Below are 27,995 nucleotides of genomic sequence, written 5' to 3' on the forward strand. Positions count from 1 at the left end.
CGCCCTCCTGAGCTCGAACCAATCGCGGGGCTCTTTTCGGGGGTGGGGTTTCGGAGCAGCCAATCGGGAAGCGGCGGCGCGGAGTGGCGCGGCGCTGGGGTGACGGCGGCGAGGAGGGACGGGGGCCGAGCGGGGCCGGAGGCTACGGCGGCCGGGAGGAATGCTGCGACGGGCGGCGGGGCGAGGGCTGGGCGCGCCGCTGTGGGCGGTGGTGGGGCGAGGACGGAGCGGTGAGGCGGGCAGGTGAGCGTGGGGCCGGGCTGAGGGCTGCCCGCAGGGCTGGGGCGCTCCGGGCCGTCCCACAGGGCTGCGCTCACTTCGAGGCCTGGGCGCTCCTGGCCTTCCCTCAGTGCCCCCGCAGGGCCTGACGCCCAAGGCCCGCAGCGCCTTTTCCCCCTCAGCGTCCGTGCCTCCCTCACTCTGGGTCTCTCCACAGCCCTGAGCGAGGCCCTCGCAGCGCCCGCGCCCCCAGGATCTACACGAGAACGGGAGATGAAGGTAAGGCTGAGCAGGCAGTGGGGAGCGCAGGGCACGGCACGGCTGCTGGCCTCCAACCCGGGCGCTTCTCGAAGGCTTCTCCAGCACCTTCACTGGGGAGAGGAGGCCGAAGGGTGACCGCGTCTTTGAAGCTCTGGGGACGACGGATGAGCTGAGCTCCGCCATCGGGTGAGCCCTGATAGCCCACATTGCTCAGGGAATAACACACCCACCCGTGGCTTTGCTTCCAGCTAACCCTGCTTGTCTGCCTGCAGGCTTGCTAGCGAGCTGAGCAGTGAGAAGGGCCATGCATTTGTTGAACAGCTTCACAAGGTGAGTGTTGATAGGCCTGACCCGCTGTGCTGACTGCACGTATTCTTAAATACTCCTGTTCACACGTAGGAACTGAATTAAATAAGTATTGCATGTTAAAATAATGTCTATGCTCTGTGCCGTGATTGATTACTCTCCAAGAAGCAAACTTTTTTAGCCTGAAAGGATGCTGGTAGATCAGGTAGGTCAGTTGAGGACAGTTGCCAGGGGAAATTCAGGCTGGATGTTAGGAACTACTACTTTTCTGAAACAGTGATCAAGCACTGGAATGGGCTGCCCAGGGAAGTGGTGAAGTCATTGAACCTGGAGCTGTTCAAGGAACCTTTGGACGTCGTGTTGAGGTTTAGAGAACTGTTGGTGATTGGTAGATGGTTGGACTGGATGATCTTGTAGGTCTTTTCCAACCTTGGTGATTCTGTGATTCAGACAACGTGCACCCAGATCTGTTCTTCCATGCAGTCTCGGACATGAGTTCAGTTTTTCACGTAGCCTCAGTTTTGAAATGGGAATGTAACCATGTGGGCGTGATGGTGGGAGACAGCTCCCACTGTAGCAGTGTGTGGGTTATACTAATTAGCTTTGCTATGGAGAGGAACTCAAAAGGAGCTAATTAGAGATCTTATGAAACTTTACTAGGTTGCCTCTGAAATATCCCAGGTAATGGAGAGATGCTCCTTTTGGAAACACCTGTGCCATCAAGCCAGTATTGTCTCCAGCTGGTTGTCACTGCTTTTCCTTCAGAGGTTCCTGCTTTGGTGTTCTACCAGCAAAGGGATTATATGAGCACATCCTGGCCTGCTCTCTGCACAGTCAGCCAGGGTGGCTTAATGTGCCAGTGAAAACGAGTGCACGCGGTAATCTGGCTTCTCATAAAGCAATTAGGGAGCACTTATCTGATCCCCCCTGCCAGCAGGCTGGGGATGATGAACAACAAGGGTAGGATCTTCTTTAATCAGCACAACCAGCTGTCGCCTCCCAGAGCTTGCTGCAGTTGTACTGGAGCATCAAGGGATAATGAAAGCACTTCTTATTTTTGTCCTGATTGCCACATCTAGGTCCAGTGTATGCTGCAGGATGTGGGCTCCAACATCGCAACACCTCTCTCCTCAGCCAGGGAAGCTCACTTAAGTAAGCCTCAGAGGTCCTTTCCTGGGATAACAGTTCTTGCATCCAGTGCATCTCACACTGGCAGTGGGGAGGCTCTCCCAGCGTGTGGCAATCAGAGCTGCCCAAGGGCTGCTCCACACCATGTGTGTGGGTGCTGAGTGAGCAGCACGTGGTCTCACAAGCTGCTGCTGCTGCTGCATCTGTGTGACCGAGTGTAAGCTGCTCTGGGGCACTGCCCCAAAATTGACACGCAGCCACAGCTGCCAAATGGGGAGCTGGACTTGCTCCAGCAAGATGATTCTTTTGGGATCCCAAAAGAAACGTGAAAGTAGAGCCTATCTGTAGGCTGAATGACTCCTACATGTCTTGTAGCTGACTTTTCTTTTCTCTCTGTAGAAAGAACATCTTTTAGTGAGGAGCCTGTTTTGGAGCTGGAGAAGTGGATTGACAGATACTCAGAGCAGCTTCCTCCGCTTAGAGCTTTCATCTTGCCAGTAGGTACTGCTTATGCCACTCACTGACAGGGGAAGGCTGGCCTTGTTAGAGTAAATCTGCTTTACTGTTTGCCTTGGGAGCTGGGGGAAAACAGGTTGTGAAGCTGTTATTTGGGTGGACAAATACCAAGGAAAGCAGAGAGAAGGAACAGGTCAAGTTAAATTTCTCCATCCTTCTGCCACATAATGCAGCATTCGGTTGTGCATATGTGAGATGTGACAAGCTTGGCTGCAATTATACAGTGAGGTGCATGGTTACCTGTTGTTAGCAGACACTGATGTGCTGTTTCATTGTTGTTTCAGTCAGGAGGTAAAAGCAGTGCTGCTCTCCATTTTTCCCGAGCTGTCTGTCGCAGAGCTGAGAGGTGGTGAGTGTTGGCTGTTAGTGCAACTGAATAAAATGGATAGAAGATGATCTGTTACAACAGATCATCTGTTACAACAAGAGCAAATTGTTACAACCAGAGCAACTGACCATAGCTGTTCTGCACTCAGCTCTGCATGTTTGTGTTAGTCAAATTCCTAGAGTGCAGTCAGCAAAAATAGAAATCTCTCTTTCCTCCCCTGGACTGGTTTCATATGAGCTAAGAACTTCAAAAAGGACAGGTTTATGTAGAGATGTGTCTGTATTCAGCTAGTATCTAGTTTGTTAGGTATACTTTGTAGGTGAGAACACATGGAAGCTGGGGCAGTGGCAGGCAGAATGTGGTGAGGTCTGATGCTCCAGAATGCTCGCAGCTAGCCAGTTAAATACACTGAAACTCTCCTTTTCTTGCCTAGTGTGGTTCCTCTAGTACAAGCAGGGGAAGCAGATCCAAACGTGGCCAAATATTTAAACAGGTAAAGAAATCCATCTCCTTTTTCTGTACTGCTGAAGCATGCTTGGTGTTGTTCCCTCACTCTCATTGTGAAACTGTCGGGCTTCACCTTTCAAGGAGTTTACCTCCTAGATTAAGACCTTTGAAGTCTGAAGAAGCAGCTTTTTAAAAAGTATTGTTGCATGGCCTTGTATGTGTTTGCAGAGACTACTGGGTGCTGAGGGGGGGGCAGCCACTTAATTTTCTGCATCAAGATTGGAATCACTTCTTGCGTGGATTCTCTACTTCCAGTTCTTGTGCTGTAATGGAATGTGCTTTGTTGCACAGCTGCATGCTGCTGGTTACATCTGATGTGAGTAGCAGTTTCATTGCTTTTCCCTTGGTTTACAGACTGAGCGACTACCTCTTCGTTTTGGCACGTTATGCTGCAATGAAGGAAGGGAAGGAAGAGAAAATATATACAAAGCCAGAACCATAACTGGAAGCTGGGATGTTTGTGTTGTAGATCTTGGAAAACTAAATTCAGCAGAGTGCTTTCCCCATGCATGGATGGGAAAGAGAGCAAGCCTGAATTGGGAATGTGAGCTGCCAAAGACTCAAGTTAATATGATCAGGACCTTGCTCATAAATGTTGTAAGGAACGCAGCTGTTCTGTTCACTAGCCTCGCAGTAACACAGTGGTGTTGATTTCAGAATTACTCTTTGCCCTGGAACAGAGCTGAGACTTGTAATAATTCCAGCTGATTTCTAGAGTTGTCTTAATTTCCCTGGGCAGTGGCAGGTTCTGTGGAAAGACTTTGACAGGGCTCTGAGGTATGAAGAAAAGAAAACAATCAGCTTTCCTTTGTAAGTCATAATGCTCATACAGAACAGGTACTGTGCTGAGATTCAGGAACTCTGTCCACAAGCTTTGAAATAATAAATGTGATTTACTTGTACCAAAGGGCCCTTAACTGTCATGCTTTAATACTGAGCCCAGCTTGCTTTTCTTTTTTAAGTTGCTTTCAATCCATCAGCCCTGGCTGAAGCTGAGCTGTGTAGATTTACAGGAACACACTTAGAATTCTTTGGCTCTGGCTGTCTCTCTTTATGCATGTGAAAAATGTGTCTGTGCTGACAATCCCACACATCCTCTGCCAGGAACAGGCTTGTGTAGGACAGGATTAAAAGAGAATGGGCCAAATCTTACAGGTCGTGTGCAGGCAAGATCTGCTTAGTTAGCTGGGGTTAAGTCCCTGCAGGGCTGCCCCTCCCAGCACACAGACCCCTTGAGAACAGCTTGGTCAGCATCCTGCTTTAACTGCAGGAATTGGTTTGAGTCCAGTTATGAAATATCTGCCAGCCAGGGACCACTCAGGTCCAGTCTGCACATAGAGGGGTTGTGATGAGGGGCCTGGAGCTTCTTCAGCTGATGCAGTGAGAGGTGAAAGAAAGAGGCCAATAGCTACAGGCGTTCATATCTCAGACGTATGAACGTTCTGAGGAGTTTCACTCATGGAGCATTCAGCAGAGGGTATTGGAAGTGTCCTAAAGCTTGGAGATCCTGGCTGCAAACATCACAGTAGTATTTCCAACACAGAAGACATCCTCTGTTGGAGCTCATCAAGGTCAGCTGAACGCTTCATCTTGCAGAACAGCTGCATGCTTTGTTGCATTGTTTCTTGACTTGCCCTTTTTGGCAAATTTAATTGTATCAATTTACATGATACAAGCTTAGCAGCCTGATTTTCTTTCTGGAACAAAAAGCGACCTCCAAGTAAACTGACAGAGCAAACTAGAATTCAGGAATCTTAGGCTCTTTTGGAAGCTTTTTCAGCTTCCTGATGGATTGGACTGCCAAAAAACATACTCAGTGTGTAAACAAGTGTGTTACAGCCAAGTGAATGTATTAACACCCTGCTACTCACTCTGTATACAGAATAGCCAGACGTTACAGTTGAAGTCCAAGTCTCTTACAGCTTGGTAATCTGGAAGGATATGTGTGAGACATTGGTTTTAGTCTTCTGCTTGTAAGGAGGAGCATCAGAGGACAGGGGGCTGTGATTGCACAGGTGCTTGCCCTGCTGTAAGGGTGGCACTCGTGGTGGTGGGAGCTCAAGTCACACAGTTTCCACTGTTCCATTATTTCAAGTAGGAACAACTTTGAAGTTGCTCCCCAAAAGAGGCTCTGGCTTTTGTGTTAACCTCTTAATCAGAAGGGGGTCAGTGTGAAGAACACCCAGCACTAACAGACTCTGCTGTCTCATTATTCACCTCTTTTCTTTTAAAACACATATTTCATGGCTATTGTTAATGCACATTTTTCACAGAGTAATTTTCCAAACCTTAGCCTGTAACACATCCCAATGACAAATGCTCTTGATTTGGACTGTACCGTCAGCTGCAGTGTCACATCAGACATTTTCTCAATGCCTGCTCCAGACAGGCCATCCAGTTTTATGATAGCTCTGTCTCGGTGATCACTATTGAACCTTAAGAATCTAGAGGCTTTTCAAGTTTAATTGAATAAAATTCTTTGCAATATAAATTCTTCATGAATGCTATATAAATCAGCTCCAGGATGGATTTATAGTATTTTCTTTTTTTTCCAACTGGGGGGAAGAAATCTCACTACTGTTTTGGGACCAAAGCTAGCATTGTTTTGAGTGCAAGGAGGAATAAATTTAGCTACCATGCTCTTAGATGATGTAGAGATTAAATTTATTAGGGTTCACTCAGCTTCCAGCTCTCTCTTTGTACCCTAACAGGTCTGTGCAATTGTTTCTGCACGGCTGAAGCTGAGGGATGCTAGTGTGTGGGGTGCCTCTGTTTTCTAGATAAACAGGCACAGGAGCCAGTGCTCAAATTTAGACAGTAGGAGAACTCAGGCTGAGAGCAATCCCAGCCACAGGGGCAGCTAGAGCTCAGCAGAGCTGAGCTCCACAGAGACCACGCTTTGCCTTTGGTGAGTTTACAGCCTACAGAGTATTTACCCAGTGCTTTAGCACCAGGTTGTACAGCACTTGCCTGTATCAAATGGGCTGCTGGCTGTTATGTTGCAGCTAGGGATACAGGAGCTTTTGCACCAGCTTCTAGAGTGGCTGAACTGGCAGCTGCTAGCACTCAGGGCAGCATGCAGGAATGCCTCAGAGCCTAGCAAGAGAAGGCACAGGTGAGCAAAGAATCATTGCAATTAAATACAGGCTTTAAAACTAGTAAAGTGTTGGTGCTGGGCTCGGTTTTTCCAAGTCCTTCAATTCCACCTAGCAAATGTAGCCATGCAACATAGGGATTCCAGTGCCTGCACCTCATTAATATAGTAGGAGAAGGGCAGATGCTGTGTCCGTGCTGACCGTCTGCAGAGCCCAGACACATTCCTGCCTAGCAGGGTTCCTTATTTATGATTACGTTGGAACTGCCAGCAGAGACATATGTTGCTAAGGGTCGTTTATTCTTGTTTGTAAAATGTATGGCTGCTCCTAGCTTACATACTGTCAAAACTGGAAGAACTGGCCCCAAAATCTCTTGCTGCATGATTGGATCAGACGCCTGTACATCTGTTAACGCTGTAGGAGCTGTAAAATGAAATAAGTTTCACTATAACTCAAGCACCTCTATTACCACCACAATGTGCAAGCAGCAGAGCCGGCTGCTGCTCTTGCAGAAATGACACAAACATACATTTTGCCAAGTTGTATGTAAATTTATACAAGGCAGCATTGCCCCCGCTAACACAGAGAAGGAAGGGCTGATGCATGCGTGTGCCCCCACCCTGAGGGATGCACTGGGGCTGCAGCCACAGGGGGAAGTCTTGAGGTGTACACAGCCACACTGCACTGTCTCTGTCAAGCTGCAGGTGCAAAAGGGACCACCTCTGCCATTGGGTCAAGTACTCTGCTCCTGAAATACTCATCTGGAAGGAGTCAAAACTAAGCTCTAGAAATGCTTCATCTCATGCTGCTCAGTGCTGCAGGGAGCCAGGACAGCCCATCCACCTGAACACACAACCAGCCCCTGCCCAGAGCACAGTACTATCAAATGGAGGAACTACCAGGCTGCAGTGCAAGTCACGGACGCTTGAGAAGCAGCAAGAAGAGCTGTCTGCTCCCAAAATATGCTCCTGTTTGAGTGGGACCCCAGTACCACTCCAGGTCAAGCAATCCAGCTCTGCTCCATACCCCACGTGCACAGTCCCAGCACCTCACTGTGCACAGAAACAGCCCTGACAAACTCATGCTCGCTTCTCGGTGCCACAGAAGCAGGCATTTTGCAGGCCTGCCTGTCTGTTGCCAGCTTTCTGCCTTCACAGCATCTGCTGTGAGATTTCTTTTTGCCGTTTCTGATGGTGCCATATGCCTCATTGTCAAAACAATGGTGCTTGCACACTGACTGGGAGCCCTGGGCCATGCTCCCACCGAGCTCGAGCCCCAGCTGAGCCCCACAGCCCACGGGGCTGCCCCAAGCACTGCAGAGAAGCAGGACCAGCAGCCACGGCTCTGTGTGATATGAAGGGTCCCACAAGCACCTGCTTACACTGAGGACAACAAACCCCCCCCTTAAGGGCTATCACAGCACCCTGCAAGACTGCACAGCATTTCTCAAAGTATATTCTAGAACAACAGTCCTGCTCCAAGGAACCCCACCAGGTCTCTTCCAGGCTCAGAGCTGCTCACAGCCACATAGGCAGTGCCCCAGGGAGCTCAGCTCAGGGCTGCCAGAGCACGTGTGCCAAGAACCAGCCTGAAAAAACAGATCCCCAAGCACCCAGCAGCCTCCATGCCCACCCCACAGCCTGCTGGCAGAGGAACTGATGCCCCAAAGCTCTGCTCCCACTCTGCTGTGCACTCTGCACGTTACACCCCGTGGTTTCCCTACCCTTGGGGAAAGGAAGAAGAACCATCCAATCATCATACCAGGTTTATTTTTTCCTCTTTCCTGCATTGCTTATACAAGAGATGCACCAAGGTCTCTGCAGCAGCAAGTCTTCTATAGAAAAAATAGTCATTAATCTCCCGTGGCAAAGCCATCCCTGTCCTACAAAGGACACCCGCGCAGAATACAGCAGTGCAGGCAGGGAATGGTTCTCAGCCTTCTGCTCGGCTGAAATCGTATTAAAGACTCTCAGTTGTACAGGAGTCAGCTACTCAAAAGAAATATTATTGTTGCACACACGGTCACCAGGGTGCTTACTACACAATCACGTTTTATCTGCTAGCTACAAAATTGGATGTACTGTCTGGTAGTGCAATATTTCCAGGTTGGGAGGGACCTGGCTAAGACCACATTAAGATCTTTTCTAGGAATTGTACTCCTGAGGAACGAAGGGAAAAAAGAGGAGCAAAGATTTTACTTCATTGTGTTCAAAGCCTTTCACACAACAATCACTGTGCTCATTGAGACTCCTAGAAAAAGGGATCTGGTGTTATACTTTAAGCTAGGGATGGTACAACTCAGAGCCTAAGCCTCTCAGCTACACAGTTAACAGCCTAACGCTGAAATGCTCTTTAAGTAAAAAAAAAAAAAAAGAAAGAAAAAAAAACAACATAAAAACAACCCCCAAACAATTTTTACCATCATCTTTATCTGCTTTGGACTTAGTCCAGCATCTTGAATTCTCGGAATGCAGACATTTGTGTCCTTTCTAACATTTCCAATCACTCCTGCTTTCTATTACTGAGATGATTAAGAAAAAGGACTCTACACTGCTTTCCAGATGCATTTCCAGGCACCTCCATTTTCTCTGAAAATCAGTTAATGCCATATAGAACAGAGAAAGATAAAGCAAAGGGCATTTCTGTACTCTGGGTTGAATGCTGCCATGTATTTTCTGGTCTGATGTGCAGCACACAGTGGTTAGGGTGGCTAAGAGGGCCTTCGAGAGAGCCCAGGAACCTCTGTTTTTGCTGAGCACACCTGGGGAAAGGAAGGTGAAGCTGCAGAGACATGACAGATGAGGCTCTGAATATCAGTAGAAACTCCAGGAAGGCTCCACGCCTTCCCAACACACACATGCACACCCCCACTCACACCCTTTCTTTCACCACAAAAAAAAAAACACCTGAAAAAGCTGCCTGTTACAGGCAAGCATCAGCTTGTAAAAATAAGGCCAGAAAGAGGCAAAGCAACTAAAACAAAGACTTTGGCAACAAAGCAAATGTGGCTGTTACACAGAGGCCAAGTCTGGGTTCACAACAGCGCATCTCCCTAACAAAAGAGATTGCAAAGTGAAACTTCCATCCAAGTAATGAAGCTTTGCCAGCAGAGGTTTTCAGAGGGCTCTGGGCAGCCTGACACATTCCCCTTCCAGAAAGCACAGGGGGCACCCATCCCACTGCAGCTCTGCTGGGGAGCAAGGGCTGCCCAAGCCATGTGCCAGTTTCCAGCTAAATAAAATTAAACCTTTTCTGCTCCCAAACAAATTCCAACAACCCCTTTTGTCCAAATCACAGCTCTAGCAAGAGCTTGGCAGAGGCACAGCTGGCTCAGCATGCTGACCCCCATGCCTGCTGCTTGAGCTCTTAACCTACAGTGCTCCAAAGCCTTCCTGAGAATGGCAGGGTCCATCTGCTTGCATTTAACCTGCTGCTTCTCGAGTCTGGGCTAGTGGTTCATTCTCTGAGACAAATGCAAGGGCCTTACATGGAGTAAGGGCATCAGAAAGCCCTCACGCGTTACCTGACCTGAGTAATGAGTGCCTGTTTGTGGCACGTCCAGCACTGCAGCTTTGTGCTTGTCTACTTGTGGGCTCGGTCCCATTTCTCCCTTTGTGCAGCTTTTCACTGATCGGCTTCCACCCAGTAAGAAACCAGACCACCTCCTGGGAAAGGAAAAAGAAATATTCCTGCAGAGGCAGCTGCCTGCTGAGGGTATGACGGTCACTAATCTGACTGGCACTTTTAATGTTCCTTTTATGCTCCCCCGGGGTTTGCTTTTAAAGATGATTTACGTGGGTGTCAAGTGAAGAGTATTGGATCAGGCCCATCGCCTCCTTCATCCTGGAGGAGTGCCCAAAAAGAGCCAGCCCTGTCAAGCCCAGAAGCTCTTCCCTGTAAACCTCCATGATCAGCTGCATCTCTCCAGCCCTCGAGTGAGCAATCAGCTCCTACAGAGCTGATGTGCTCTGTGTGTGAAGGCCTCCACCTCCAGCAGCAGTCAGCAGCCCTGAGAGCCCCTGTTGTGGAGTCCAGGGCCACGGCAACTAGGATAACTCAAAGCCAGTGTTCATGCTGATGGCATAGCGCAGCTTCTCCCGCAGAATGCTCTTCTTGCTGTAGTTGGGAAGCTTGAGGAGGTTGAAACACGTGGAGGAGGTTGGGAGACGCCCACCTGGCTCTTTCTTGCGGATGGTGAAGAAGCCCCGTAGCACACTGCCCAGTGTGTCACCAGTGTCCTGGAACAGGGCAGAAATGCTGAGCTCATTTTGCATATATAAAAGGCAAAGGGGTGCTAACAGAGCTGGGAATAGGGAGAATCAGATCCTAAAACCCTGTCCCCCACAGCTGCTAACAATGAGCTGCTTTTAATTCCAAGTGCCATTACACATGCAGGGGGCACCGTGGAACAGGATCAGAAGCATGAGGATGTCATGTGTGAGGAGAAAGCACAACTCTGCAGATAAGCATGAAGAACCCAGCTGCTGCTGTGTTGGGAAGGAGGGAGGTACAGCTATATGCATTCTGTTAGTGGAAGCCTGTTTTCACCTTCACTTGTAGAATACACATCTTTATAGTTTAGTTTCCTGGTTGGATAGAGATGAGGAGGCTGGGCAGGGAAAGAGGAATGCCAGAAGCATGGCAAGGAATGCATGAGACATGAGCCAGCAGGCTGCCTACCTGGTCATCAGAGACTTCCACACAACGGATGGAAAATGGAGGCTTGAGGTAGGCAAAGCCGAGAAGTGGAGGCCTAGAGCAGCTGGTAACAAACTGAAAAAGTGATGGACAGTGAAAGACAGCAGCAGTGAGAGCAGCCTGGCTGTAACAGACACGTGGCTAATGCAGTCACAGCAAACAGCTGCTTAGACTGGCATCTGAGCACCCTACCATACAATACTGATGAGCTTTGTGCTCAGCTCTTCTAGCCTTTGAAAACTGCCATCCATGCAGCACTATTCATGTTAACAAAAGAGCATTTATAGAACTCTGCTTCCAAGGCACCCCCACCAGAGGAGCAGGGTGTAGATTAAGGCACTCAGCATTTTGATATTCCTTCTATTAGGGCAGAAAACAGGTAACAGGAGAACAACACTGACTCAATTACCCTGAATTCCACGTTGGGCTGAAGAGACTGCATTTACCTTCAGAAACATGGCTCTCTCCTCAGGGCTGAAGTCATTGGCTAGGATGTCCCACAACCAGATAATGACCCGATGACTCCCATGGAAGCCTCCATAGTACACTGTGTGTTTTCTGGGGAGAAAAAGGTTGTGACAGGTTTGCAACCCACTGCAGCAGCAGGATCACAGCTGCCAGCACACAAATGCTGGAAGGATCAGTACTGCTACCATGAGTCAGGGTTTACTACTATAGCAAACTGTCAGCACAGAGCCCCACAAATGCTTACTGGGTGCTTGATCAGAGGAAAGGAAAGGACAGGAATTCTGCTCTTGGGAACCACTGCATGCCAGTGGAGGAAAGGACCCTTTGCACTCATTAATACTTTATCCAGATTAGCTTTAAGGAACTTACTATTCATTCTAATTGCCATTAGGGCAAACAGATAGCTGGGAAAGGGTCAGTCTCCTGCAAACCTCCAAATGACCACACAGTAACACAGCTTGATTTGCTGAATGAAAAGACCAGCAGACTCGGTTGGTCACTTACTTTAAGTCCTCGAGGTCAATCTCAGCATTGTCACCAGAGATCAGTCGCTGCAGCTCTGGTGCAGAGAACATACGGATCCACTCAGGCTTAATGATCGACCTGAATCCGCTGATGAGCGCTGCTGTCTGACTCTTGATCTGTGTGTGCATCCGGAAGTGAGCCATGAGATGGATGTAGCTGATCCTGTGTGCGAGAGGGAAGGTGGCAGCCAAAGAGCCAGAGCACCAAGAGATCCACCTCACACTATGAAATACTTTGCTATGATGAAAATATAGGCCGTTCTTTCCAAGACCTTAAGACGAACAGATCATGCTTTGCAGAGCCCTCACTGCACTGGAATTAACACACTAAGAATACTGAGGAGATTTTTTACCTTCACCCCAGTAGTACAGAAGAAGAGGTGCACTGTTTATTAAAAGGAGGCACCATCAGACTTCCTCTGCTTACTACCAGCCAAAAAATGAGACCTTGCTGCTCATCAGCTCCAAGGCAGTCACCACCACATTCGTGTTGTCTGTGTTTTCAGCCAGGTAACCTCACTGTCAGTGAGAGAAAGAACTTTTTCCTGGATTGCTTCCATTTTATAATACTTGTGCTCCCTCCCAGCTACCAATTTGCACGTTCATCTGCACAAAAGCTTCAAAGTTTCTGCTGTAAGAGAGCACAGCAACATACAGGACTTTCAACTTCCTCCCTGAGCTGACTTCTGACAAGCCACAGAAAGATCCTTTCAAATGCGAACTCCTCAGTAAGAGCTCAAGAGGGAAAAGGAGTGGGCAAATCAGATTGCAAAGCACACTAACAAAGATGAATCTTTAGGTGGGATCCAGCTTTCATTTACCATTAAAGAGAACAAACCCCAGATTACCAGTTCTAACACACATCTGCATAATAGGTATTTTATCTTGCATTTATGATCACTGAAGGGTATAGCTAAGAAAAAAAATATGAAGGGAACAGAAAGGTGGGTTTAGTTTTCAGGCTCTGGAGTTGACATTTATGATAACTATCTAAAAGCCGGTTATCTGTGAAAATAGCTACAGGGCTCAGTGTCTCCTCTGATTTCCTGTGTCTAAAGTACGACTGTCGACTACATTTGAATTCACCACTGTCTCTTCTGAAGAACAGTGCTTTATACAACTGCCACATGTTATCATTTTGAGAAGATCTGTCTGCTCCAAGGTGTCTTTGAGCATCTGTGCCCTCTATGTTCACGACTGTGTGCCTGAATTGCTTTGAATCCATCTGTCTGCATCTATCACCATCATTAAATCCTGCAGAATCTCACAGACTGTGTGCCTTTGACCTCAGAAACACTGTTGCAAGAAGTAAATTGTCAATTTCTATTTTGCAAATCGAATTTAATACAATTTCTGCCGATGAACTGTAACCAGTAAATTCTATTAAGATATTTATGGGCTCCTTCTACTCTAATCTATCTCAATTCATTCCAGATGCAAGCCCAAGGAACTAGAATAAAGTATTTTGCAGTGGTGACCTTAAAAATCTAATTGCTGTACTTACTTATTTTCATTGGTAACGGGAATGGTCTTCCCTCCAGGAACAAGTTCATGGCAAACAAGCTGAGGGAAGAAATGATTGTATTGCTAATTACTGCCTGGAACCACAATGGAAAGAAATGTCACGCTAAGCTGTTGCCTCCCCATAAAACATTTATTTTTACAATAAAACAGTGGGATTTAAAATTTAAGTAATAATCCCACTTCTGCCTCAAACCAGTTTCACTTAACTGTTAACATAGCAATTGAACAGTAGGGAACTCTCCAACTCTCCCACCAGCAGCGCCAGTACATCTTTGAGGAAGCCCTTATCTCCTCTGCTCCATCACTGCTGAACCACATGCAAATCAATTCCAAGAGCCCTGGGGGGCTTCACAATCCAACAATCCAGAGACTGAACAGTTTCAGAGCCTTCACAAAGCTTGGTCTAACAGCCCAACCCAAAGCTACTGCTCCAGAGATCTTACCTGTGACAGAGCTCCCTGGAGTTCACTGTCCTTCCAGATGTGCACTCACAACATGAAGCAGAGCACACTTGGAAAGTGAGATGGCTAGGAAGGATCTCCATCCTGCCTGGTGCTCAAATGCCTCTGATTAGCCCTCCATGACTTCCTGGTCTCTGAGCTAACTTAGCTCTAATAGTGGTCTTGCTGTAGAATTCGCAGACAGCAAAGGCATCTTATTCTTATCTACCCATGTCTTCCAGCTATGAACCCACAGCATCACTACAGCACCACTGCCTGAGCAGAACTTTACAGAATCCAGTGCACAAGTGCAACCACGTATCATCAAATCTTCACAAAGAGGTCTACAGACTTCTTTTTTCAAGGCCAAGTGCCTTACTATCAGACTATCAGTTTCCATCACAGAAACTGCTACATATGAACAGGTTTCCTCCCTACTCACACAGATTCTTTTTGAGAGAAGAAAATCAGTTGTATAGGAAAAACACAAAATGCCTTTCAAATAAAAAAGTAAAAATCTTCACACTAGAAAAAATTAAGGGCCAGAGGGCAAACTTTTTCAATAAAAAAGCTATTCTCTGCACACAGATAAATATTGAATGAAGCCACAGAATCCTACAACTAAGTTCAGACAAGCTCTGAATTGAAGCCAACCTTTGAGCACAGCCATTTTTTTTTGTGAAAGGAAGAGCAGAGCTAAAGTCCTGCTTGCAGTCAAACAAGGCCATTTATCAGTCAATCTCCTCAAAACCCTTGGTTAGATGAGGCCAAATAAAGCATCCATATTACATAACCAGAATCACAGAGTGAAATGCACTCAGTGAAGCACAAGTTTGGGCAGAAAGTTCATTAGAGAGAATAGATGCCTTCTGCTGACTACACAGTCTGCAGGTGAGTCTCTCTGCCCTATGGACACTGAGAAAAGATAAGATACTTCTGCTCAGGAGTCAAACCTAGTTCTGTTACTAACTGCTCATATTCACAATCTGCCAATTCCATCATCAGAAGCTTTTCAACAGCAGTGGGCAGTGATCAGTTCTCAGGATTGCTTTCAATGCCTCAGAAGCTCTTCCTAGTAACAGCAACCAGAAGTGAGGGAGATGGTCCCACAGGGAGCAACTAGGATCTAACGAAGAGGGACTGCCTGAGCCAGGACCCTGAACTCAGAATATCAGTACCCAGAAGTCTGCTAATCAACAGCTAGCACAGGAGCTGAGATAAGGTCCAAAAGTCATTGAATAAAAGCCTACCTGACCCATCACATCTTCATCGTAGGACAGTGTTAAGCCCAAGTCACTGATATCACCATCATAACGCTACAGGAACAGAAAAAGGCAAAGGAGTTAGTGTTAAGCAGCAGGAACAGCAGTTCTTCATTTCTGTATCACTCTCTCATTAAGTGACCCCCAGAAGGCACCAGGCACACAAGCATAATGCATACATGAATTACTCAAAGTTATGGAGAGACTGTACAAGAGCTGAGGCTATACTTCTGGAAATGGAAATCAGTAATTCCTAGTTTACACCTTCAGACTCCTTTTTATCTCTGCTTGCCTCGGTAAAAACACAGGACAGCTGCATGTTATATTGCTTCAGAACCAGCATGCATCTCCACTGCTCTATTACTTTTGGGATGCTTTTCAAATATCCTAAAGGCATTTGCAAGTCTAGCAGCAGCCAGTGATAACGGAGTTGAACAGCAGAAATAGTAATGCTCAAACCTTAATTGAGGTGAGATTTTTATAGAACTCAGAGTCCAAGGAGGGAAGTTCATCTACAGAGCTGTAGAAGACACTGTGGTGGTGTCCAAGGAGCTGACTCAAGAAGAAGGAAGCAAATGGTACATCCACAACTATTCCCTGCAGACAATAAATACATGAGGTCACACTGCATGCTTACTATGTGTGATGTCTTTGGTTCAGCACTGTGCTAACAATAAAAATATCCTAGCACAGCACCTTTGGCTCACCTCATATACAGCCTTCCCAAGCATCTTCCCCACAAACTCAAAGAGCTGCAGGTAGTTCTCATGAATATAGGATGTTGGGGATGGATACAGCCTCTCATCACCACTGGTTGTCTGCACACAGAGATAACAGCACAGTGAGCCAGCCTGCTTCTGTCTGCAGAAGATCATCACAGTCAGCATCTGCAGCCCCACACTGTACCTTGAACAAGTTGAGTGCAGGGTCAAACACTTTCTTTATTATCTCCTCCAGAAACTCTTTGAAGACACCATCTTGATCAATACCAGCCTCATCGACACCCAGATCATTCACAAATTTCACTCTGATCACTCCCTTCATGGCGTTCTGGGAAAGCTGCCGTAGCTGTTCATATCCATCCTAAACAGACCAGAAAGTCCCAGGACAAACGTGTGGGAAGACACATGAAACACTCACACAGACATGCAGACACAGGAGATAGAGATACACCACAAAAAAACTCCATGTGTATCATTGGGTTTTGGTGTCCAAAAAGACTGGCATTTTTCCTAGTCAAAACTCTAAGCCTTAGTCTGAACTGAACTAAAGTCCAGCATGTTTCTGTGTTATCAGCTCATTAAAAAAGCAGGCAGAATTGCATGGGGAGTCCCACAGGGTCCACAGAAGATAAAGATTTTCACACCCCCTTCTGTCAGGCCAAATTACTGCTTTGTTAGTTGACTTCTGCAAGGCATATCACTCACCTCCAACATTCGTGAGCGGCGGATAGTGATGTGTGTGACATGAGGTGATGCAGAGCTGGTTTCAACCAGCCCAAGCTTCTCCTTCTCCTTTGTAACCATGTTTCGGAAAAGCAGCACCCTCTTAGAAAGAAAATAAAGATAAGCCTTCATCCACAGGGATCCTACTCACCCTCCAGTGCAGCAGGGCTTTCAGATGTTCCTAACATATGGTAGGATCTGGCTCTTGATTGTCCATTCCCAAGTAGACCCAGTGATGCTACTGTCACTAACTCACTACAAACAGGAAGATATGCCTCCTCATTCCCCATTGAGGCAGATAAAGACCTTAGTTTAATTAATATTTCAGTCACAAGCTCCACTTCACAAAATGCCCAGGATACGCATCCCTCCTGTCCAAGGCCACCATCTTCTCAGCCTCCCCTCTTTCCCCCATCCCACTCACATTCTTGTGGGGAATGACATGGGGGATGTACTGCAGGAGCAGCTGAGCTCGTTTCTTGTCCTTGTCCAGCTCCTGGAAGAGCACGCTGGGTTTGAGGTCCCTTGCAAGAAAAGGAACAGACTTAGAGATCCCAGGGAAGCGCCCAGGTGTGGTAAACAGCTGGGGGTAGAACAAAGAGGAAACCTGTAATGATTTCAAATGTGACTGAAGTACTCAGGCATACACATCTAGGAAGGCCAGAGGTATGCAGGCTGGTAGGTACTCAGTTTTCAAAGCACCAACTTCCACAAGTGGCAGCTAATCACTAAGAGAAGCACCTCTGCAGAGTATTTAAGCCACGGAGAAAAGGTATTCTTAAATGCAGTCAATACAGGAAGTATTTTTGACTCAGTCTCAGGTGCAATACGAGATGCACCCAATGTAAAAGAAAGGATCCCAAACCAAACTCCCAAAGGGAAGCTGACACCCTGGGGCAAGCACACAGCTGCACATGACCCTTGCTGTGAGCTGGGACACTTACTTCCGTAACCAGTGGTCCTCAGGAGCAAAACGCCTGCGGCAGTCCCTTTCATACAAGACCATGAGCCAGCCATGGACAGAATGAAAGAGCTCCAGCGTCTCCCCCCTGGCATTCTCTGAACAAAAGGAAGAAAGCAGCAATGTCCAGACGCCCTAAGTAACAGGAGTGTCCAAGAGCAACATGTTGATCATCTCCCCCACACTAACAGGAGAGTATTTCTTCTAAAGTCCGCTGCATTCAGAGGAAAGTAAGATTTTTTGTGCCTCCCAAAAGATTTCTTTGATCAAAGTAAGAGCTCTTAGCCACATCAAGGCCATCTCAGCAAGCTCCAACCAAACCATCAGAACAGAAACAGACTACCCCATCTAATTGTCAGAACTAAGCTGCGCTCAAATTATATCCACATACAGATTGACACTACATATTTTCAGAAACTCTAGCAAGATGACAAAAGCCAATATGCCCATCATGCCTGGTAAACAAATTCTCTTTTATAATAGGTGAGTGCATTGTATTTGGTGCCAAACATAACAGTAGTATCTGGACACCAAAACACTGGGATGTGTTCTTGAGCCACATAACGTCATGCTTCTGTGCAGAGTAATTAGCAGAAGCTTCCAATTCCAAAATTAATGCTGCATATTGTTCTACTAGCATCATCAAACTACTAAAAGCACTTACCCACAATTCCATCCCAGATCATCTTAAACACAAAAGAATTCAGAAAAGATGAGATGGTAACAAGCTCTTCCAGTTTGAATGAAATCTGCTCTTCATAGACTTCTATGTCATCAAGAATCCTATCAGAGAAAACAAATGCAAATGTACAAGTGTTGATTTAATTCCCTTTTGAAATTTTCATAAAGGCACATCATCCTTTAGCTGCAGCTTATTTCTGTGATGACTGACACCCATGAGAATCTGAAGGCACAAACAACTAATCCTCGTTTATTGATTTTGATTGACATCTGACTGTAACATTAGACAGCAGGAAAGGTCTGAGATACAAGCACAGGCAGTATTTCACAGTTAAAAGGAACTGTGGGCTAGTCCCAAAAGAGCTTTTTCATCATCAGAACTGTCTCTACTGACAGTTTCCCACCCTTTTTCCCCACTCTTTGCGCTGCACAAGCCAATGAGCAAGACAGCAACAGAGCTACAAACAGAAGCACATAAGCTGCCAAGCTTTCTTGCAGCAGTACTATAACACCATCCTTCAAAGATATCTACACTAAGATATAAGCATTGGATTGATGCAATTGCTGCCCATAAGCTGTAGGAGGAACATTTCTCCCCCCACCTTGTTTTTTTCATACTCTTTTGCTGTCCCTTCAGCCAGCTGTATGCTCCTGAAGCAGCAAAAGGCTGATGGGGGGGAAGTCCTTCTGAATGTAAATGAATTCTCAGGATTACATACAAGAAGCCTGCTGCTTTACGCTACCTTGTTATCTTTATGCAAAGACAGCAAGACCTTAATTATTCCTCTTGAAACCTAAGGAACACAAGAGTTTTACATTACAGATATAGAGAGCACCCTTTGCTTGCTACCTACGTGATAAGGTGGCGGGAGCAGTCACAGAAGAGCATCAACATGGCCAGCAGCCTCTTGGATTCTTCTGTGTCATTATTCAGGCATTCCAAGAAGAGCTTTAACCCGCCCTGTGGTCCCAGCTCACAGATAAAAGCCCATAATTTGGGCAACAGATCATCCAAGTAAGTGAGGCCTAGCAATGAAAAAATATAAAGTGCATTCAGTAAAGCTTTTCCTGTCTGCTTATTCATGCAGGCTCAAAGAGAAAAAAACAGAGCTTGGTGCTGAGAGATCCTTTTGCAAAGTAATCCTTTACTTGAAGGGAACACAGGCATCACACCGGGCTCCAAAGCCCATCTGCATTAGGAGACACCAGGAAAGCAGAAAGACCTTTTTAACAAGGTATAACTGCTCGCATATCTGCAACCCTTTCTGGCTCTGGACTCACTCCTCTGCCATAGGCACTAAACCAGAAGAGCATTTGCCTTTCCCTTCATCCATCTGGAGATCAGGTAATTTGTTCTTGAAAAAATGTATGAAAACATCCAGTGTTTCCACCATGAAGATTGATACTGTGAGGCTTAAGACTGACTTAGTCTAAAGTTTGATATGGAGCAAGCAAAGTTTCATTACAGGAAAACGTGCTTCAATTCATATTCTGGAGAGCTAATGCTTGATAAAGAAGTGATGAACGTTATTGATCAGATGTATGATTCAGGATGGAACAAAGCCTTCCATCCAACCAGTCAATAAACTGTTGGTAGCTTTATTACTGACAACAAGTCAACAGAATTTAATAAGAAAATGCTATTTTTTCCTCCACTTTTTACGTGATTTGAAAAGCACAGATGTGCCCTGACCTGTGAGTATCTGCAGGCGTATCTGCGTTAGTGTTGTGAGAGTAGTTTGGTACAGGACACAGATACTGCACACCTTCTGCACTTCAGCAGAGTCCACTCGCTTGCCCCCAACAGGCTTCAGAATGTTGCGCACGGATGCAGACTTCTGAAAAGCTCTCTTGAAAAGATCTGGTGATGGAAGAACATGAAACAATGGCTCAGGACATAGGTGTTATTCCAAATCATTTCTTATCCTTAGCAGTTTTGCAACCCTGTGATGGAGGGTTTTAGCAAACTGAGTCACCAGTGGTCAGTAGGTTTTGGGGGATTTTTCTTACAGAATGCTCTACAGCTGCTAGTAATGCAGAAGAATGTTTCAGTGGGGGCATTACCCTTGAGTCTGAAACCTTACCAAATCTGCAGTAACTAATGAGCCACAGAATCTAGTGCTATAGCTAGCAGCTGGAAAATTGCTAGATTACAGCTGTCTTATTCTCAATACTCTTCTGCAGAACCACCATGCAACACAAGCCCCCAAGCCAGCTTCACCTTGCTTTTCACCTGGGAAGCTGGCCTCCCCCATCTTGCCTTGGGAAGCACTAAGCAATGCAGTAAGCACTTTAGCTACTTGCAAAACAATGAAAAAAACTGCTAAAATAAGCACATATTTTCACAGCATCAAAGTAAGAGACTTGCCCCAGGTCACAGAGGCACTGTGAGCAGGAATTACAAATAACAGAGATCATATCCCCACCTAAGCAGCAGCAGCTGCTGCAAGTAATTACTCAAAGCTTTTAGCTAAGTGGAAAAGTCCAACTCCTGTGAGACTGGGAGACAGAAACAAACACATGCACACACACAAATGTAGACACAAAAGCAACCCTGCAGAACTGACTCTTCATAGGGAGGCTGTTCTGAGGGGAAACTGGCTGTGTTGGCAGCTGAGCTATTTCCTGATTCTCTAGCAATTTCTTGCTGAGCACATCACTGAAGAGGATGCGGATCATATGGACTCCCCAGAGATGCTGCAGTTGCTTTGTCAGCAGAGGCATGGACTCATTCAATCTAAAAGAAAAGTCAGAGAGACATGTTAGAAGGCAGGCTGGAATAAAACACCATTGATATTCTGATACATTTAGCTTGCAGTCAAAATGGAAGATGTACCCACACTGCAGTTGGTCCTCACTGGGAGGAAAAAAGAAAAGAACAAAATATTTGAGAGAAAAGATACTTAAGTCTTAAATCAAGTGTGCCAGCAAAGCCATTGTTACCAGTCTAACAATACTAATTGAACTTCCTCATATAATAGTTTGTATATGAATGGAGCAGTTTAAGTTGTGTAGATACATCCTGAAATGTCTAATAAATTATTTTGAGTAGGATTACATTGCTTATCTCAAAGCTCAAAACACTTGCAGCTTAAAAAAAAAAAACACATACTGTAATAATAACAAAATACATGGAGAAACTTAATCATCTGCCACCATAAGGTCCTCCTCTCTTACCCGTAATCCACAGTCTGTGAAAACCAGCCCAGAACAGGATGCCAGTGGGTCAGATTGGATTTCTTTTGTGAAACATATTTCTGGCAGTAGGAGAGCATGTGAATGAGCACACCCACAAAATGAGCTGTCTCGTCCTCAAGCACTTTATCATTCAAGGAGCCCAAGTACACAAGATTACCTGGCAGAACAACCAGTAAAGCAAGGCTTAGAAGAGGAACAGATACTGCAGGACAGAGGTTACAGACAAAAGAGACAAAATGAACACTCGTCTATTTGCAAGACCATAAGAGGACTACTGTGAGAAATGACTACTACAGACTACCCTGCAGGAAGCCACTTCCATCATGTCAGCCACGAAGACAAGATGTCACTTCAGCATCTTCCTGCAGCCTTCTCATCTGTATCCTACCAAAACCTTCTACAAAATAGTATAAGCTACAGCTATGGGGATTCTTGAGTTCCAACTGTTCCTGAAACGTGTGCTTAAATATTTCAGTAGCATATCTATTTAGGGAAATTAGATTCAAATCTGCTACACCATGGGACTTTCTCGGAATCCAAGTGAAAAGAAAGTAGAGATAATACTTCACAATATTTCATACATATACAAGATGACATGCAAACAAGATCAGGTCTCTGACCCTTCCTCCATTTGTAAGGGCCTCCTAATATCCTTAATGTTAAATCATACTTGCAATATTCTAAAATAATTTTCAATTTTCATTTAGAAACTACCTAAGTAAGGATAAAAACAGTGAGCTTGAGGCAGCTCTGATCTGTGGGGAATGAAGATTTGGCTCAAGACTCTCTTCGAAGCACAAAATAAAGTCTTACAAGTGCTTACCCAACAAGCAAAGAGTGTGACTTCCTTCCAGGCACACGCAGACATCTCGACACTGCGCTTCACGACTCAAAAATATGATGAATTTGCGGAAAAGATCATGAGATTCTATCACTGCCAGACGCTGAAATATAAAATTTAACTCTGAGTGAGGCTGACAATAACCATACAGAGCCACACCTTATCTGCCACCAATAATCTGGATTAGTTTTTCTTTCTAGATCAGCAAGTTAAAACTGTTGGAGAGTAAGAAATGAAAAGCCTTGCAGTTGAATAGGACACATGCCAGTTGAAGGCAGATATTCAGTTGTCTATCTGCAAGAGCACAGAATGCCCATCTCACACAAAATTTGCTTGCACCAAGCTTATATCACAGACTGTGTTATATCACAGAACCTCTGCCATGCAACAGACTGATTTCTATTTAGTCTCCATCCACAATTACAGAAATGGAAGATTAAGAACATATAAAGTGTGTAGTAGGTCTTGTGTTTTATTTGTTTGAGGGCAGTTCAGTCCAACACCTCACTGGTGTTATTGACTTCTGTGATATTTAGAAACACCAAGCATCTGGAGAGTGGAAGGATCAAGCACTTCCAGAACAGAGATGAAATAGGGAGAGAAATGCCAGTATTCTGTTTTAAAAGCTGATAAAGCAGAATGACAAGTGCTGCTGTGTGACATTCAGTGCATATTTGGTACTATTATCTCACTCACCTCAGGTGTTAGAGTAGCAAGATGAGTCATTATAGCAGGAACAGACATGACATGGATCAGAAAGGACCTCAGCAGATTGTCTGAAAACTGTGCAGCAACAACAGGGCTACGGAGAAAAATACTTCAGTGCAAGAAACTCAATCTAGCAAAGTAAGAAGCAGTCTTTCTATCTGAGAAATTCAGGGCTGGTTGCTGATTCTACTCTCATCAAGAAACAACTGGATAAAGAAAACTCACTTATTTCTGTTACCACAGCAAGTTCACAAAATTGATCACGACACAATAGAATGTAAGTCAAACAATCCACAGTATGACGCATTTTTTGCACAGCACATCCACACCACCCAGAGAGTTATAAATGTTATGCAGTATACCTCTCAAGTTTCCCATTTCCCTACTGCCATGATGACAGTAATTAAGTAGTGTTTTCCTTAGGCAGAAGTTAAATAAAGTATCTAAGAGCATCCACTGCTTCTCCACTGAACATCACAAATTCATAACCCCAGCAGTGACAGCTATAGAAGGGAATAGGGACAGATGAATCACTGAAGTCTTAAAGAATGCCTGTTACAGGCTGCAGACTGCTAAAGTGAAAAGACATGAAGTCTTCAGGGACAAGGTCAGAGTTACAGCATGCTTTTCTGCCTGAACGACCAGAAAAACCTGCATTTGGTTATTGTTTCAAAGGGGCAAACTTTGCTACTACAAACCTGAGGAACAGGTACACAGGCACCAGCAGTTCATTGTGAAGAGTCACAACTACACTTATCTAGAGAGTTCCATTCCCTTCTGACAGTTCAACAGAGAAAGGTTTACACATCCCATACTCTGATCTGGAACCGCACTCAAGTCTAGGCTTACACTAACATTTACTGCTGACTTAATAGCACTTCAACCTGAAAAATGATGACAGTAATATGAACTATTTGCCTAAAGCTGCTCTTTCATCAGGACAATACCCTCAAAGGCATAAAGAGACAGGGAGAGAGAAGACTTCCAAAGAGAATTTTGGCACCCCAAGCAGTTCTGGCTGCCTTACCGCAATGCAAGAGAGAAGATGGCAGTTAAAGAGCCTTTGGACAAGGATGGTCTGGATCTTGCCAAGCCATTGGTTAGCAAAATCTGAAATAAAACAAACATTAAAACCTGCAGAATTCAGAAAAAGATTCTAACTGCTCTTGAAAGACTATTTAGTTTCAAAGCAGAGAAAGAAGGCACAAAAGTGTAGAAACCGGTTACTACTAATTGTTGGGCAGAACTAAAAGAGCTTTTGGTTAATGATGGCATATAGACAAACTCTGTCTTCTGTTCTTGCTTCTCCAGATCTCCACTCAGAACTCCAAAACTGTATTCAGAGGGTTCCCAGGCTTTTTAGAATTAACAGGCAAGGCTCATAGCTCCTTAGTAATATCATTCTCATTTTAAAAGATTAATTATAATGACATCAGTTCCTTTCCCCAGTAGACAGTAAACAAACCCAATTAATACAGCAAGCCAGCAGCAAAGTTTGCAAAGAACAGTCAAGAGCCCTTGCTCTTTATGAATGAGCTTCCTCTACATCTCATTATGATTTAGTAGCATTTAGATTCAGTAGTGGAGACAAAAAGGACATCTCCTTTTTGTGCATCTCCTTATGTATTTAGTCCTTACTGCTCTGAAGAAAAATACGACCACACAGAAATCAGCATCTCTCCCTTACACACCATCACACAGAGATCATAAAAGCTTCTTCAGAACAAGGACTGCAGAACAAAACAAAACTGGGGCTTGTTTGGAATAAATAGCAGACATAGTTGTATCAGCCTGAAACTGACCTGCAGCACAGAATAAAATCCCTTCTGATTTAGATGTCCCATGATGTTAGCACAGATGTGGTTCATAGCAGGCCGCAGGGTTTCACCTTCCAGGTTAAAACAGTGACATTATTAAAACAATATCACAGCTGCACTGCTTATTCTCTTACAAGCTACAAAGTGATTTATCAGCTTAAACTCTTCTTGCACCAATTGCTTTCCCCGATATGAAAGGCAACCATTTTAGCAGTATTTTACATCAAATCTTGGTAAAACACTTAAGCTATAAGAGTCATATTTCCTCACTATACTTATTTACCTTATCTAGGTATTCCCTGCAAAAACACAAAGTATGTATTCCTATATCCTCTGAATACTTCTGATATGAGAGACACCTAGATCTGTGCCTTTACTGAACTGGATGCACCAACCTTTTCCCCGAAGGATTTTCCAGGTAGAAGTGTCTGTGAAAGTGACAAGCATTGTGAGGTGCAAATTGACCAGTCTAGAGTCTTGCAAGATGTCAGGCTGCAATAACAAACACCAATATAATAAACTTTATTAGCTCTGTGCTAACCTACAGATCTGTTAGATGCAAGCAAACAAAACAAAATAATATTAATTACCTTAAGCTGCTTGAGAAATTCACAGCAAAACCACAAAATATCTTTGATCTGTTTGATCCATAAGAGTGTGAGATCCTTGGAGAGTGCCAGTGACACATACCACACCTGAGGAAGGCAGGACACAAATGGGAGCAGTGATCAGTATTTGTGCTACTGATAGGCAAGATACATTACCAGGAAGCTTTGTAACAAATGACCTCCTCAGGGCCCCACTGAGCCCAGCAGTGGAGCCAAGTTATTTCTCTTAGAAAACACTTGGTCAAAGCATTCCAGCCACCACAGAAAGGCACTGTAAAAACATTAGAGGAATTCGGAGGAACCTGTCCAAACATTCACCATGGTAATCTCAGGAGCTTTTGAAAGCTAAATAATTTAAATAACACCAACCTAAATCTCTACACACAGCTCCCCTCTCCTCCCACCCAAAATCCTGCTGACCTTTGGTTCATTCTCAACATCCATGCTATTAAGAATACAACGGCACAGCTTTTCAAATCTCTGCAAAACAAAAGAAAAGAGGTAATATTAGCTCTAACCACAGTAAGGGCTATTCTGGAAAAGCACTAGGAACAGCTCAGCAGAGGGAGCAGGGTATCTGCATATCAAAACAAATGTTATACACGCATTCCCCATTGACAGTGCTGATGCCTCATTCCCTGAAAGCTCATCTACACATCATGCCAGAGCACTGCAGAAGATGTGTCTGTGCCAGGACAGATCTCTGTTGATTTGCCACAGTGTACATGCCTGTAGAACTGATAGGGCAAACAAAATTTCAAGGCACTGCTCAATTACTGATGCTGGCATGGTCAGCAGGAAAAACATCTGTCAACCTGTGCCCTGAGAACGGAACTACTACTGAAAAATTCAAGGGTTCTTCTGTTTCAGTCCTATGGGCAGACTTCTCCAAGAAGAGCAGAGATCACATTTCTGAAGCCAAAATATATTGCAGGTACCTACACGATCACTAGATAATATATTAACATGTTGAATATGTTCAGATAGTGTCACTGGAAGAAGAATATCAGAGTAGAAACCTTACCTCTTTGTCCTCCTTATGATTAAATACAAACAGCAGCTTCCTAGCAATTCTGAAGACAGAAAGAGCACTTCTTTTACTTGCCCCAGATTCAGCTGTCTGAAAGAAGTCCTCCACTTCTCTCCTAGGAAAGAGAGAAATATGAGCAGTAGTTACAAACCCACCTCTCCAGATCACAGCAAGGCACAGAGGGCAAGAACCCCACACACCTGATCTCCTTCTGCAGGTGACATCGGCAGAGGAACCTCCTGACCAGTGCCTGGATCTGCACAGCAGCACGCTCCCTCTCCTTCAGCTCACGCCGCTCCTCGCGGGCCTGCCGTGCTTTGTCCAGGAACTGGGCTTTGGAGGACTGGCTGGCACTGAACATCTTTATGACTGACCAAGAGGTGAATGTAATGGAACGATCCTTGCAGCGAGCACACGAGGAAGGAAGAGCAAAGAAGAAAACACACAAAGGCGATTCAGTTGTTAGGCCTGCACGCATCTGACTTTTAAATGGGGGAGGGAGGGTATTCAACAGCACAGAACCAATGAGGCAAAATGCAGCCTTTGCAAAGGCCAAGTTACCTGGCAATGAGTCTGCAATAGGAAAACACAGATATCTACATGGATAGAATATATACATCAGACATCATCTGAGTGAAGTCTGCACCCCAATGCAGGCATGCAGATTTTAAAAGCAAAGTAAACGAGTGAACAACAATCAGTGCTCTGTAGTCATTATGATGTGCTCCTCTTGCTCCAGCTCTCCTTTCCAGCCCGATGCATTCTCTGTAAGCAAGAAAATTAACGTAACTAATAACAGACCTACAGACCATTATAAAAAGGATGAAGAAACCTCGGAAGGCAATTTCTTGCTGCCGAACCAGACAAAACGCACAGAGCCACCACCGCCACCTCTGCCAACACCCGAACCTGAGCTCATCTGAGGCGAGCCAAGCGCGAGGCACCCACTGCCCGCAGGCACGAGCCCGCCCAGCCGCTCCGCCCCGCGCTGAGGGCGGCTGTTGGGCGATTTGCCCCACTCACCTCTCCCCGCACACCCCCAAGAACGCGGCGGAGGCGATGCGGCCCCGCGGACAGCGGCACCCGGAGCCCGGGGCCAGCCTAAAGCAGGGAACGGCCTCACACAGCCCGGAGCGACATCCGGAGACTCGGAGCCCGCCGCTGCCGAGCGGGGCCCCGGGCAGCCCGTTAGGCCGAGCCCGGCAGCCCCGTCCGTGCTGCGGCTCCGGCCGGCAACCTGCACCGCTCCTTTACTGTTCCGCCCGCCCGCTCGCTCGCTCCCTCCTTCCCACGCACCGCTCCGGTTGTGCCGCGGTTCAGCGAGCCCAACCCGCTCCGTTCCCCGCCGCTCCGCCCGCTGGGGCCTCGCCGCTCTCCGGCCTCCCCTCCTCTCGCGGCCCGGCCCCGCCTGACAGAGCTGAGAGGGCGCA

General features: G+C 45.8%; 2 protein-coding genes across 8 annotated transcripts; one reads left to right on the forward strand and one right to left on the reverse strand.

Annotated features, from left to right (window-relative positions):
• Positions 1–79: 79 nt before the first annotated feature.
• Positions 80–8,017, forward strand: MMAB (metabolism of cobalamin associated B). Of its 3 annotated transcripts, none has more exons than XR_004166790.2 (9): positions 81–243; positions 437–498; positions 573–666; positions 753–810; positions 1,866–1,938; positions 2,314–2,415; positions 2,715–2,779; positions 3,192–3,251; positions 3,620–3,643. XR_004166790.2 is itself a non-coding variant. In XM_031592449.2 (9 exons), the coding sequence occupies exons 1-9, from the start codon at positions 161–163 to the stop codon at positions 3,705–3,707; spliced, it is 681 nt and encodes a 226-aa protein (XP_031448309.1). In that variant the 5' UTR covers positions 83–160; the 3' UTR covers positions 3,708–3,837. The 3 variants fall into 3 exon arrangements, 2 of the variants coding, with proteins under 2 accessions (XP_031448308.2, XP_031448309.1); XM_031592449.2 differs by having other exon boundaries at positions 83–243; positions 2,314–2,411; positions 3,620–3,837; XM_031592448.2 differs by lacking the exon at positions 2,715–2,779 and having other exon boundaries at positions 80–243; positions 2,314–2,411; positions 3,620–8,017.
• A 92-nt stretch (positions 8,018–8,109) lies between these two features.
• On the reverse strand, positions 8,110–27,994 carry UBE3B (ubiquitin protein ligase E3B). Of its 5 annotated transcripts, none has more exons than XM_031592440.2 (28): positions 27,862–27,994; positions 27,127–27,330; positions 26,766–26,965; positions 26,560–26,680; positions 25,956–26,015; positions 25,518–25,622; positions 25,323–25,419; positions 24,913–24,998; positions 24,138–24,220; positions 23,099–23,204; positions 22,385–22,505; positions 21,541–21,718; positions 20,931–21,100; positions 20,057–20,224; positions 19,218–19,389; positions 18,347–18,465; positions 17,666–17,780; positions 17,146–17,245; positions 16,704–16,823; positions 16,183–16,359; positions 15,984–16,094; positions 15,736–15,873; positions 15,265–15,330; positions 13,555–13,613; positions 12,031–12,213; positions 11,505–11,616; positions 11,041–11,133; positions 8,110–10,598 (listed from the first exon to the last, which is right to left on the reverse strand). In XM_031592440.2, exons 3-28 carry the CDS (start codon positions 26,924–26,926, stop codon positions 10,407–10,409), a joined length of 3,213 nt encoding a protein of 1,070 aa, XP_031448300.2. In that variant the 5' UTR covers positions 26,927–26,965; positions 27,127–27,330; positions 27,862–27,994; the 3' UTR covers positions 8,110–10,406. The 5 variants fall into 5 exon arrangements, with proteins under 5 accessions (XP_031448300.2, XP_031448299.2, XP_031448301.2 ...); XM_031592439.2 differs by lacking the exon at positions 27,862–27,994 and adding an exon at positions 27,589–27,792; XM_031592441.2 differs by lacking the exons at positions 27,127–27,330; positions 27,862–27,994 and adding an exon at positions 27,589–27,792.
• Position 27,995: the final 1 nt, after the last annotated feature.

The sequence above is a fragment of the Phasianus colchicus genome, chromosome 18 (assembly GCF_987193195.1).
Source record: "Phasianus colchicus chromosome 18, bPhaCol1.hap1.1, whole genome shotgun sequence".
NCBI classification, from domain to species: Eukaryota; Metazoa; Chordata; class Aves; order Galliformes; family Phasianidae; genus Phasianus; species Phasianus colchicus.

What these genes read in the sequence shown, in the direction of transcription:
- MMAB (XM_031592448.2), top strand. Translation starts at nt 161, where the DNA reads ATGCTGCGACGGGCGGCGGGGCGAGGGCTGGGCGCGCCGCTGTGGGCG. An exon ending in AGCCAGGGAAGCTCACTTAA is followed by an intron (nt 1,939 to 2,313) that starts GTAAGCCTCAGA and finishes TTCTCTCTGTAG; the next exon opens with AAAGAACATCTTTTAGTGAG. An exon ending in TTAGAGCTTTCATCTTGCCA is followed by an intron (nt 2,412 to 3,191) that starts GTAGGTACTGCT and finishes TTTCTTGCCTAG; the next exon opens with TGTGGTTCCTCTAGTACAAG.
- UBE3B (XM_031592437.2), bottom strand. Translation starts at nt 27,043, where the DNA reads ATGCGTGCAGGCCTAACAACTGAATCGCCTTTGTGTGTTTTCTTCTTT. An exon ending in TCACACTCTTTGCTTGTTGG is followed by an intron (nt 21,719 to 22,384) that starts GTAAGCACTTGT and finishes TTGTTCTGCCAG; the next exon opens with GTAATCTTGTGTACTTGGGC. An exon ending in CCCGTTACCAATGAAAATAA is followed by an intron (nt 12,214 to 13,554) that starts GTAAGTACAGCA and finishes TCTCGCACACAG; the next exon opens with GATCAGCTACATCCATCTCA.